Below are 13659 nucleotides of genomic sequence, written 5' to 3'. Positions count from 1 at the left end.
AGCGCCAGTGCCGTCCAGCTAGTGATGGGCTAATGAACGTGAGTGTCTACAGACTATGTTGTTTTATGACGTACGGATATGTGTGCTCGCAATATGTAACAGTGTCACGAATGTATTAAATAGTAATGACGACGACATATAAATGTGTCAGCTCATTTTAAGCTGACATGGTGTAAAGCCACAAAAATGTAAGTAACATGCTTGCACAATTACATTTTTCATTCTGTGTAACCGCCCAAATATCAAGATACACAATGATATTGTTAAATAATTTATAAACATTCTATATTTTTCAGTTGCACTTGATAATGGCCTAAGGCCGAAATTGCAATTGTGAAATAAAGAAAGTCTTACAGTCACTGGTGTAAATATGATGTCTTTTATAAAGTTCTATATGGCTGTGAATCCCAGATATAAAAAAAAAAAAAAAATATTCACTATGTCGTGTGCCACTTGCCATTGGAATGGAAAAGATTAAGCCAACCAGCACTAGCATATGTGGCACAATTAGTTGAGGATTATTGTGTGTTAAGGTCACAATTACTTTAAAAAATCCTTGTGACTGTCTCAGACATTAATTTAAATGAAATACAGACTTGTCTGTACACCATCATATGTAGAAGTCATTATGTTACTAAAAGAAACACAGTCACTGAAAGCCTTCTTTGTCATGAAAGTGATGATGATGATGATGATTTGGGTTGAGGAGCGCTCAACATCATAGTCATCAGCTCATTGAGGAAAAGTCAGCATGGTGATCTCATGGGTGGGGACAAAGGCTGTCCCTTCATGAAACTGAAGTCACGTACATTAGTCTTCAGGTCAGCATGCATACAAAAGACACTTGTTTTCTGTTAGTATCTGCGGATCCACATCCTTCCGTTATAAAAAAATCATGAAATAGTGAAACATAAATGAAAGAGAACTACACTTACAATATTTAGAGTTATTGTTGTTGCTGATAAGTGTGGCTGGGATTGACTATATCTCACGATTACACTTAAAGATTATATAAGAATCTCTTTGCTGAGAGCAGAGGCTAAATGAAATACACCTTATGTATATATCTTCTGAGAAAATAATATTTTCAGTGAGGGTTTTCGCTAAATGTGCGGTATAGACTTGACTGTACCTACTACAAAGTAGGTTACCCAACTAGAAATGACAGCAAAAAATGAAGAAACCAGAAGACACAGCATGCAGAAATATTAGTTTTGCAAATGAATGATGCAAAAAAAAAAAAAAAATCCAAATACCTGTCTATTGATGAGATATGGTGACAACAACTTACTGATTAAAATCAAACACATTTGAGTGTTTTTGTGGATGTGTGTACTTTTACTAGAGAAAGAGCAATAGCTCAAAAGCTACTGTGAACACTATTCTGGTACATGTTGCTACTCTCCACACATCAATCTGCTATAGCTGAGTGGTTTTCTTTCCCTTATTTTACGTAGATTAGAAAAAAAAGGGGCTGAGTTACATAAATGAAATGGCAGAGGATTAGGAAGTTATAAACTGTCTGCAGTGAAAAATGTGAACAGGGAGTTGAAACGGATAAAAATCAATCTGAAAGTCACATTTGCTGACTGACATCTATTAACTATTGAGAGAAACAGATTTCATGTGGTTACATGATGGATGGATAGTGCAATAGCACTGCTGATGGTTTAGAATAACCAGCACACAACACATTAGGTGACCTATTAGCATGTTGCAGTGAAAGACACTGACAAAATGCTTCACATATTTGCAGCAGATGACAAACACGTTCAAAAATGAAGACAAATAGATAAGAAAAAAGTACACCCTCCCAACTAACAAAAGTTAAGGTTAAAGGAACAAAATTCCAAATATTTACCACAACAAAGTGATTATATAGTGCGAAATATTCATAACTGTACAGCATTCAGGTGGAATTCCCTAGTCCTGACAAAATACATATAACATGTTGTGATGTTTTTATATATATTACAGAGATTAATCATAAATTTTATCTCCATGCTCCACAATTATGAAAATTTGACAGTTTTAAATCTGTGGAATCATAGTGAAATAATCCTATTGCATACTGAAAATAATCTAGTGAAACAAGGTACACCATCTTATCACTTTAACACTCAGTAATTTCATCATTTTACTTGTAAACAAATTTACCCTAAAATTTAAATTGTGCACTGGTTGGCACAGAGGTTGGCAATCAATTAATTTTTGTTGGTGCTTACTTGAAGCTCATCTTCAAAAGAAATATATTCAGTGTTCTGCACATCACAATAATTCATCCACATTAATAATCTTTCTTTTTATATTTTGTGTCCACTAGTTTGTAGTTTCCCTATTTGATTTATTTAGTATGTTACTAGTCATTACATTCCGAAATAGATGTAGTATGTCTTGTATTTAATTATTAAGTATTATTGTTTAATAGTTTTTTATAGTTCCTAATTTTGTTTTATTTTCTTTTTCTTTCCCCCTCTCCTTCTCCTCATGCACAAAACCTCTGAACATTTTTTGGCACATACGCACCATTGCTTTCCATTTTATTAACGAATAATGCATCACTAAACACACCATTAATAATTGTGCATGGCACTTCTGTACCATACCTGCACACTTGTTTATTTTTCATCATTTATATGGTTTTAATCATTTTTTGCACAATCCTGCATGTTCTTTATGGCATTAAATTTATTTTACATTTACTGCAATATTAAAATTCATTAAACACATTAATGATGGAAATCCTAAATAATTTTGCATATTCGTGTTTTGTTCTTAAATTACTTGGCCTTATAAATGGTTATCATACCTCACTCTTTCATATCATATATACTTCACTACATTGTTATACAATTTTTAAATTACTCACACTATGTTCCATGTCTGTGTCACATAATATGACACATGTGTCTTCTGAATATTGACTCACATGACATATGAATGGTATTTGTTATCATTCCTTGTTTCAAATTGTTGAAACATATTTTGTGCTTAAACTGACTTGTTTCAATTGGTAACATTACAATCAATGCCATAATGATTGATTGTAAAAATTGCTATTATTCTGCCCATTCCAAATAATGTGTATAACACTTTCAACACAAAAAAATTGCATGTGTATATTATGAAACAAATCATTGTCATCTCATCTTTCCTTTTTAATACACATGTTCATTAAAAATCTGATTCTGCATCTTACAAAATAAAAATGCGTGTATAATGTTCACTTCCTGTTAACTGTTTGTCCCTCGCTCTCGCTTCACGTACCTAACGCCCATTTTAATACGATCGTTAACTTGTACAAAAATGTGTTAACACGTAACATAACATTCTGTTGTTAACTTTTCGGAACCCGACACACTGACATTCTTATCTCACCAACAAACATTCACAATCTGATTACTGCCAAATCTGACTAATACGCCCTACTTCTTGCCTTTGATCTACGTAAATCCACCTATAATGAATTCTTCCCCCCTTTCTGCCGAGAAATAATTTATCTCGGCAATATTTTCATCCCGATCGTAATTCCACACTTTTCACGAATTTCATCCTCTCTGCTTCACACACACGACTAACTACCGTGTCTCACCTATACTCATCCTCTTCCGTAATCCTTGCCCCGAACTCACTGTTCCCATTCCACACACGTACAAAACTGAAGGCCAAATCGGTGCGCGCCCCACTGCATGTGCTCCAAACGAACTGCCCTGTCGCAGTGGAGAGTGCCTCCCGGCATCCACGCGATGCAATGGCAGGGAAGAGTGCGAGGACGGTTCCGACGAGGCAGGATGTCCTCCTCCGGCGGTTACAGGTACGTGTCAGAGAGACCGTTCTTTCCTGTCTGCACAAAAACACAATTCTGCCTGTGCTCAACAGCAGTTCTACTCTTTCCACTATCTTATTAGACACAGCTAGCAAATGATGCAATATCAGTGCAGTTCACTCATTTTCAAGTTTTGTGGCTGCGTTATTTCGTTGACAACTATACAAGAAAAAAGGGCCCGAGAATTCTTCCCTGTGGGACACAGCAGTTGAGAATCTTGTGCACTAATTTTATTTTTAAGATCTTCCCCTCATTGATACAACATAGGCTAGTATATTTGTCCTCTAACTATATGTAAAATGAATAAAATAGTTCAGGCTGTCAACACTAATGAGGAGAAAAACCCAGTGGTATGACCGATCTTTTGAAATGATTGAGATCCGAGGAAGGTTAAGATCCGAGGAATCTCACCCTGGTGGGCCTTCATTTGCGAGTAACTGTTGAAAAAAAAGTTCAAAATTTCATGTGATGCACTATACACTTAAGAACATAAAAATTTACATCCTGCTTATATAGTGTAATGCTTACAGTATTCACCTCACATGCTGAAGATTATTTGTTCGAATCTCTTTAGGTACATTGACTTTTTATTTTTATTAATAAAGGGAGCGAAAAGCAATTTACAAGTTGTACAGAAACCAGATGGCAGTTATAAGAGTCGAGGGGCATGAAAGGGAAGCAGTGGTTGGGAAGGGAGTGAGACAGGGTTATAGCCTATCCCCGATGTTATCCAATCTGTATATTGAGCAAGCAGTAAAGGAAACAAAAGAAAAATTCAGAGTAGGTATTAAAATCCATGGGGAAGCAATAAAACTTTGACGTTCGCCGATGACATTGTAATTCTATCAGAGACAGCAAAGGACTTGAAAGAGCAGTTCAACGGAATGGACAGTGTCTTGAAAGGAGGATATAAGATGAACATCAACAAAAGCAAAACGAGAATAATGGAATGTAGTCGAATTAAGTCGGGTGATGCTGAGGGAATTAGATTAGGAAATGAGACACTTAAAGTAGTAAAGGAGTTTTGCTATTTAGGGAGTAAAATAACTGACGATGGTCGAAGTAGAGAGGATATAAAATGTAGACTGGCAATGGCAAGGAAAGCGTTTCTCAAGAAGAGAAATTTGTTAACATCGAGTATAGATTTAAGTGTAAGGAAGTCGTTTCTGAAAGTATTTGTATTGAGTGTAGCCATGTTTGGTAGTGAAACATGGACGATAAATAGTTTGTACAAGAAGAGAATAGAAGCTTTCAAAATGTGGTTCTACAGAAGAATGCTGAAGATTAGATTGGTAGATCATATAACTAATGAGGAGGTATTGAATAGAATCGGGGAGAAGAGGAGTTTGTGGCACAACTTGACTAGAAGAAGGGATCGGTTGGTAGGACATGTTCTGAGGCATCAAGGGATCACCAATTTAGTACTGGAGGGCAGCGTGGAGGGTAAAAATCGTAGAGGGAGACCAAGAGATGAATACACTAAGCAGATTCAGAAGTATGTAGGTTGCAGTAGGTACTGGGAGATGAAGAAGCTTGCACAGGATAGAGTAGCATGGAGAGCTGCATCAAACCAGCCTCAGGACTGAAGACCACAACAACAACATCTTTATTGAAATCACTTTCATCACAATTTTTATTCAATTAATTGGTTTACATGCTATTTCTTTTCTTTGTATTCCTTTGGTACATAATTTTAATCAATGTTTTAACTTCTTCAATTGCTCTTATTTTTTCTTCGTTTCATTCTTTTTCCACATGGAATCTTTGTCCTTATGAATTTAGTAATACTTATTTATCTATCACAATGTTTAAACATTTGGAAATGCTGATTGTTGGTTAAAAACCAAAACACAAAATAATCTGTTTGTATTGACTGGGCAGAGGTGTCAAGATGTATTTTTTGAAACAAGATGTGCATCATTTTGAATGGCAATCGTCATACAAACATTTAAAAATAAATCATTATTGCACTACGGACAACATAACGGGGTAGACGATTTAAACAAAACCGAGATTATAAGTAAAATGAAATTCAAGCAAAATGGGAAATAGAAATAATGAATGCAAAAATGTGGACAAAAATATTAAGATGACAAAATGGAAGGAATTACATCAAAGTCAATATGTAGCTATAACCAAAATCACATGAACAATGACCTATAGGAAGAAAAATGAGAGCAAATGATGTATTTCATTTGATGACTAATGTGACATGACAAAGAAACAGAAAAAAAACACATTTAAACAAATAAATTGAATAAAAACACTGATATAAGTCATTTTGATAAAGATTTAAAAATAAAAAATTTCAAAGATCCAGATGATACATGAACCCACATATCCTTGCATGTCGGCTCAGTACCTTAACCATTATGTTACACAACTATTCTGTAAATTGTTACCAGTTTTAAAGCTATAAAGCACCATACAAAATTAGAATTTTTTTTTATTTACTTTTTTTTCCCCCAGCGTGAATGGCTGGATAGGGTTCCTTGGACCTTAACCTACCTCACCGTATAGATTCTTTCAAAAACTCAATCCGACCGCTGGGGAGCTCTCCTCATAAGATTTACCATAATGCCCTTCACCTATTGAGAGTAACTAAGTCACATATGTGACCTGTCTAACAGAAAGACGGAAGAGAAGCATCTGCTTACTAAAATTACAAACCCAGCTGCAGCTAATAATATTGCTCAACCTTCAACTTTACTATTTGTAGAAGTATGTTAATCTGATGAAAAGGAGCCAGAAATTAATTTCAATTACTTTCGGCACTCATAAATTTTAGCTTTTGTTTTTCTAATTTTCCTTTCCTTCTCAGTTTGAATACATTTAGTGCAGTACACAGGTGGAAAGCCTAGATTGGATTATAAAAGATATACAACCATAGATCACCGCTTGCCAAGTAGGAGACATACTGGACATCAAACAGGCATATAGTGAAGAAAGAAACTTTCTTGATTGCCAAGTCTTGTGTGTGTGTGTGTGTGTGTGTGTGTGTGTGTGTGTGTGTGTGTGTGTGTGTCAGAGAGAGAGAGAGAGAGAGAGAGAGAGAGAGAGAGAGAGAGATTGGGAAGGTGGATGTATGTTTTAGGTTGACTTTATTCTGTTCTTCCATCTCAGATACTGATAAAACTAACTTTTGATGTGTGATTCGATTTCATGTAATGTAAAAACTGTGACTGAAAGACAGTAATAAGGATTAGTATGAGGCTAAGTAGACCAGACGTAATTAGAGAAAGTTTATCATTAACTTTCGAAAGACAGCTCTGTGACTGTGACAAAGAAAAAATTCCAAGAAGAGATCTTTAGTGAAAAAGTTTTTATGATGTTTGTTATGTATTCCCAATATTGATACAAGTGGTTTGCTGGACAGGATCAACTTATGTGTTGTCTTGTGACATATTTCATAACAACAGGCCACAAAGAGAATAATTGGTGAATCAATATTGGCGCAGACACCAAAACCCACTTTCATTTTTGGCGACATCCCTCAATAACTTCAGAATAACACTGTGGCAGTTCATTATAAACAGGGTGTAATATCTCCCCTTCTTATTGAGGGAGAACTCAATCTGTGATATTCTTGACAGGAGCTTAATTTCTAACATTACTTCCACACTTAAATTCTGACACTTTTTTTTTTTTTAATATTATTTTCTCTTCATTTCCTTAAGGTAAAGGCAGCTCGGTTTAAATGCTTACTTCACTAAAAGCTGTACCTCAGTGAAAGATGCTTGACTGAAATATTGAGTAGTCAATAATCTTTTTATTTCTTAATATATTTGTATTCGGTAACTTTCTTGCCCATCTGTTTGGTACAAATATTGCAATTGATTTTAAACTAGCTTCTCAGTGAACTAGATTCATGTAATTTCCAGCATATCCCAGAACTACATGATAGTGCAGTACTAACTCACTTTCTTGTCTGGTGTGTGGCAGAGGATACTTTGTGTATCACTGGCATTGCCTGTTTCTCCTGTTCCAATCACGAATGGTTTGTGAGAATGATTGATGGCAAATCTCAATGTGAGCTCAAATCTATCTCTTTTACCTTCTTCTTCTCTTCTACAAACACACGCACACACACCTGTTGACTCACCAAGAGGAGATATTAAAATAAACCTAAAATTTACCACATCTCCTTTCTAATCTCATGAAAACATTTGAAACCAGTTGAAAGATTTCACACACACACAAGACGAAAATACAGAATATAATTACTTAAATAAAAATCAGTTTTTAATATACCATGTTGTTAAATAAGACTGAAAGGAAATAATGTCTCCTAGTCCCATAAAGATACGTAACTCCATACAGATAATCCTGAAAATTTGTGATGTGAATTTTTAATAGCTATGAAAATACTTGTAAGATTTAAAATGAAGAATGTGGACACATGCAGTACACAATTGGTGCATGATTAGTTCACCTCTTTACTATTGTCTGTTGCATGCACCCTTTGTTTCTTGTTTTAAATCTTATAAGTAGTTTCATAGCTATTAAAAATACATCGTCAGATTTTTCAGTGCTATTTTTAGGGGTCGAGAAGAAATTATTTTATATTGTTTAGTTTGATTTAAAAAATGTGGCATATCAAGATCTGATTTTTATTTAAATAAATTTAAACATTTAAATAAGGCAGGTGGTGAGGTCTGACAGAACTAAGGCTGTGAGGGCAGGTCACAAGTTTTGCAAAAGACAACGATCCAAGTTTTGAGTCCCAAACCATCACAGTTTTAGTCAACCAGGAAGTTTCATATCAGTGCACACTTCGCTACAGTGTGAGAAATTCATTCCAAATAATGATCTGTTTATGCAGAAGCAAAGGCAAAGGCAAAACTATTTCAAGTCCTGATAATTTCTTTTATGAATTATTAATTTTGTTTACACTAGATATGTACACTCCATAGTTTTAGTCTTACAGTATTGTTTCAACATAAGGCATCATAACTGCATTTTTAAAATATGCTTTGCTACATAGATGTGTGGTTACTCATGACACAGTATTGTAGGGGAAGGTTGTCATATATGTAAGAGAAAACAACTGAATAGAGAAAGCCAGATTATCACATAAAGTTGAGCACCAGTATTTTTATCGTTCCAGTTTTATCGAGACTGTATTTGATTACTATGAAAGAATTTATCCAAACCAGTGAAGTGAGTAGAACTGCTGTTTTCAGTCCTTGCTCATGTGTGTCGATATCAAAATGTTGTATAAACTCAGTTCAGATATACAATGAATTCTGACTTCAAATATGTTTTCTGCCTATTTATATGAGAAAATTTAGCACAATAATAGCAAACATTCATAATAGCAAAAACCATATTTTTTGATGAATTTTCTGAGATTAGCTTTTCAGTATCTAAAAAATTATAATTTCACATTGTGTTTGGCATTTACTATGAAGTAAATTTGATTTTGATATTTATTCATTTCTGAAACAAAATGAACAATAGCAATTTTCAGATGATATGTAATTTCCATACTCTGTCTGCTTTCATGCACAGCAAAGTGTGTGCTTCAGTGCAAAATAAATCTGTATTAACTGTTTTAGTTCTATCAGTAGTTTTACAACTGAGAAACTATTGCACTGGTTTTGGTTCTCATTCCTTGTACATGAGACTGTGCTGCTGTAGAATAGAAATAATATCAGCAATTTTCTTGCTAATGTAGAGATTTATCTGGTGATCGTTTTATCAATCTCAGTTTCAGTATCTTAAGTAAATTCAGATATGTGGTAATTAGTTGTAGAAGATCAATGGTGATGGTATTTGTTGTACTTTCAATTTGGCTAACTAGATATAAAATATATCTGCCATTAAAGTTTAGTGTTTTCTGTTGCATTATTTGTGTAAATATGTTCCTGCAAATTAACAGCTTAAATAAATCGATATTAGCCATGTATATACTTACAAATTAAATATTAACTCTTTTGTACAACATTGTAATGAACTGAATGAATTTATGTGTTAGTGCATATTGAAATGAAATACTACAAATGCAACATCAGTTGCAAAGACATCTTGAGACATGTTGCTGCAATTTAGTTGTTACTCCAACTGTGAATAATATTAATCATTAAATAACTATACCTGTTATCTGTATAACTTAAAATTAACATTTTAAATAGTGCTGTACATATTTAAAAACAGAGAATCCTATGTATAACGTTTATAAAAGTTCTTTATTGTCCTCTTGTGATTAACATAAAAAGAATGATTGTCATGTGATGTTATGAAGACTTTGATGTCGTTTTTCAGAATTGCTGTATTTTAATATCAATACTTTAATTCAAATTGAAAGCAGTTCCTCGAATTCAATTGCAAATGATGATATATCAAAGTCTTCTATCCTAGGTAACAAACTTACAAAATCCGTGTTACATGTTTGGTTAACAATAAGTAATAGTGTAAATCCTCAGACCTGAGAGAAAACATCCATCTCCATCAAGCCCTGTTAAAACTAATTTAACCAATCAAAAGGCTCTAAGTCCCACCAAACTCCTCTCTTTGTATTTGTTTCCATGTGCATGGTGTGAGAGAACAGTAACAACTTGTCAGACTTATACATGGTCAAAAAACGCATATGATCGAAAGTAAACAATACCAGAAGCATGAAGAATGTGAAGAACAACTTACTCATAATATTATCTTATAGTGACAATGGAAATTTAGGACTAGTTGATTCAAATTATTAAACATTGTTTTCCTGTGTATGCTATTCTAGTTTGAGAGCAATAATCAAAAAATACTGTAATATCAACATAAAACTTTTTCTATGATCAGTTAGCCTATTTCAAGTATTGAATTTTCCCCATTAGGGTGATATTTTCGTCTTATATTTTGAGTTTTGGGTGATTTTGTGATATGATGTCCCAACACTTAATATCTAAAATTAAATTACGTTACTTCAGTCAATGGTAATGGAAGCTGCAATAATTAACTGTTGTAGTAAACATGAATTTTTTTTTCCACAGAAATTGATGTCAATCAGTTTCAGACATGGTGTGAACATAAAAATGACAATTCACAAATCAGTTGTTTATCAGAAGTGGGATTATTATAGGAGAGATATGGCAGTAGAGGAAAATTGTGTTTATGACTTAGTTTTTCTGTCATGTCTCATCTCAGAGAGAGAAACAAAACAACAATGAGGTATTTTCTTCTACTTAATTGTACTTTTCTAACTGATTTTCTGTCTGACAGATTTTATAGTAGCTTCTCTTGAATCACGTAAATCAGAGCAGATAGCATATAGCCAATCTCTTAATTTTCATTAGAGAGCTATTGTTAGAGGCTTTAGTTTCTAAGCTGCAGCAAAATTTCAGTCAGAAATACTGAAATGGGACCAGATTTTTCCAATTGTAATAGTTTTTTAAATGATATTTACTCAATAAAACAATGTTTAATAATTTTGTTTCAACTACTTCTGCATTTAGAAAGGTGTATTTGTATGATGCCTGTGTGATAACTAGATGTTGTCCCCACATTCTGCACCCACTTGTTCAACTTAACAAGCATGCGTAACAAAGTGTTTTTGAACTTCCGTGGATTGATAATGATATAATTCAATTAACCAGTCTGTGTCAGTTGACTAATGGCTCTGCAAGAAATGGCCAGCTAAACCATGCAAACATGTACATTTTAATGACAGTGTTTGAGTTGAAATATTAATACTCTATTTCATGAGACAGTAATTTTTAATTCAAGTTTATATCAATCCAGAAAAAATAAACAATAGGCTGCTGTTAGTTTGTGCATGAACTTAGTGCTTTTGAAGTCAAAACATCTGAAATCATTTCCTCTTTGTTCAATTTTCAACAGTAAGAGTATTTATAGAGAAACCCCCACTGTCAACAAAGCTACAAGCAAGATCATGAAATCTATAGTCATCTCGAAATTTGCCCACTAGGTAATCCTGTATCACAATGGATGTTAGAAACTCATGGTTTTTTATGATGATGTTGCTGACAAACTTCATCTGAATCAAAGTTTGCATAAAAGCTGAGGCAAAGTGGACATACACTGAAGAATCAAAGAAACTGGTACACCTGCTTAATATCCTGTAGGGCCCTTGCAAGCATGCAGAGGTGCTGCAGCACAACGTGGCACGGACTCGACTAATGTCTGAAGCAGTGCTGGAGGGAACTGACACCACGAATCCTTCAGCGGTGTCCATAAATCCGTAAGAGCATGAGGGGGTGGAGATCTCTTCTGAACAGCACGTTGCAAGGCATCCCAGATATGCACAATAATGTTCATGTCTGGGGAGTTCGGTCACCAGCGGGAGTGTTTAAACTCAGAAGAGTGTTCCTGGAGCCACTCTGTAGTAATTCTGGACGTGTGAGGTGTTGCATTGTCCTGCTGGAATTGCCCGAGTCTGTCAGAATGCACAATGCGCAGGAATGGATGCAGGTAATCAGACAGGACGCTTATGTATGTGTCACCTATCTAGATGTGTCAGGGGTCCAATATCAGTCCAACTGCACACGCCCCACATCATCACAGAGCCTCCACCAGCTCGAACAGTCCGCTGCTGACATGCAGGGTCCACGGATTCATGAGGTTGTCTCCATACCCGTACGTGTCCATCCGCTCGATACAATTTGATGCGAGACTTGTCCAACCGAGCATCACGTTTCCAGTCATCAAAGTCCAATGTCGGTGTTGACGGTCCCAGGCGAGCCGTAAAGCTTTGGGTCAAGCAATCGTCGAGGGTAAATGAGTGGTCCTTCAGCTCCGGAAGCTCAAATTGATGATGTTCCATCGAACGGTTCGCACACTGACACTCACCGATGGCCCAGTACTGAAATCTGCAGCAATTTGCGGAAGGGTTCCACTTCTGTCACCTCGAACGATTCTCTTCTGTCATCGTCGACCCCGTTCTTGCAGGATCTTTTTCCATCTGCAGCAATGTCTTAAATTTGATGTTTTACTGGGTTCCTGATATGCGTGGTACACTTGTGAAATGGTCGTATGAGAAAATCCCCACTTCATTGCTACCTTGGAGATCCTGTGTCCCTTAGGTTGTGTGCCAACTATAATACCACGTTCAGACTCACTTAAATGTTGATAACCTGCCATTGCAGCAGCAGTAACTGATCTAACAATGACACCAGAAACTTGTTGTCTTATATAGACATTGCTGACCCCAGCGTTGTATTCTGCCTGTTACTTATCTCTGTGTTTGAATACGCATGGCTATACCAGTTTCTTTGGCACTTCAGTGTACGATAGATACAGGTTTTACTGCATGTCGACTCCAAACTTTATTTCTGAGATTTTATATGAAATAAATACGTGTTTCAAAGTTTTCCTGACCTTCAAAGTAGTCAGTAGTCACCAGCATTGTGCATAACCCGTTGCCAGCGATGTGGAAGTCATAGGATACTCTCAGCAGTGCCAGTTGTGTTGACTGTTGGAGCAGCGCGGTCTATTGCCTGACGAATTTGTAGCAGTTCTGAAGCGAATGCCGTGAAGTGTTTCCTACAGTTTAGGTATCGAGTTGAACTCATGAGGGCTTAAGTCAGGGGAGTGCAGTAGGTGATATAGCACTTAGCAACCCCATTAGGCAAACAAATCTACTAACATCTTGCACTGTACGTGCAAAATGATGGTCAGGTCTTGCAGAAAGAATCATCACTTCTGTCTCTATGCGTTTGTTTTGGAACACAACCTACGACCAGCTTAGAGACAGAAGTGATGACTCTTTCTGCAGGACCAGACCATCATTTTGCAGGACAATGTTCAAGCACGTACAGTGCAAGCTGTTACTGATTTGTTTGGCTGAGGGGGGTGCTAAGTGCCATACCACCTACTGCACTCCCCTG

General features: G+C 35.6%; 1 protein-coding gene across 1 annotated transcript in view; it reads left to right on the top strand.

Annotated features, from left to right (window-relative positions):
* The window catches only part of LOC126427231 (basement membrane-specific heparan sulfate proteoglycan core protein), a 792772-nt gene that overhangs the window by 29312 nt on the left and 749801 nt on the right, over positions 1–13659 (top strand). The window contains exon 6 of the mRNA XM_050089468.1: positions 3665–3814. Within this exon, the coding sequence (XP_049945425.1) occupies positions 3665–3814 (150 nt within the window). The remainder of the gene's footprint in view (positions 1–3664; positions 3815–13659) is intronic.

This window comes from Schistocerca serialis, chromosome 11, assembly GCF_023864345.2.
Source record: "Schistocerca serialis cubense isolate TAMUIC-IGC-003099 chromosome 11, iqSchSeri2.2, whole genome shotgun sequence".
NCBI lineage: Eukaryota > Metazoa > Arthropoda > Insecta > Orthoptera > Acrididae > Schistocerca > Schistocerca serialis.
The sequence above is the reverse complement of the archived record's forward strand: the minus strand, read 5'-3'. Positions and strand labels throughout refer to the sequence as shown.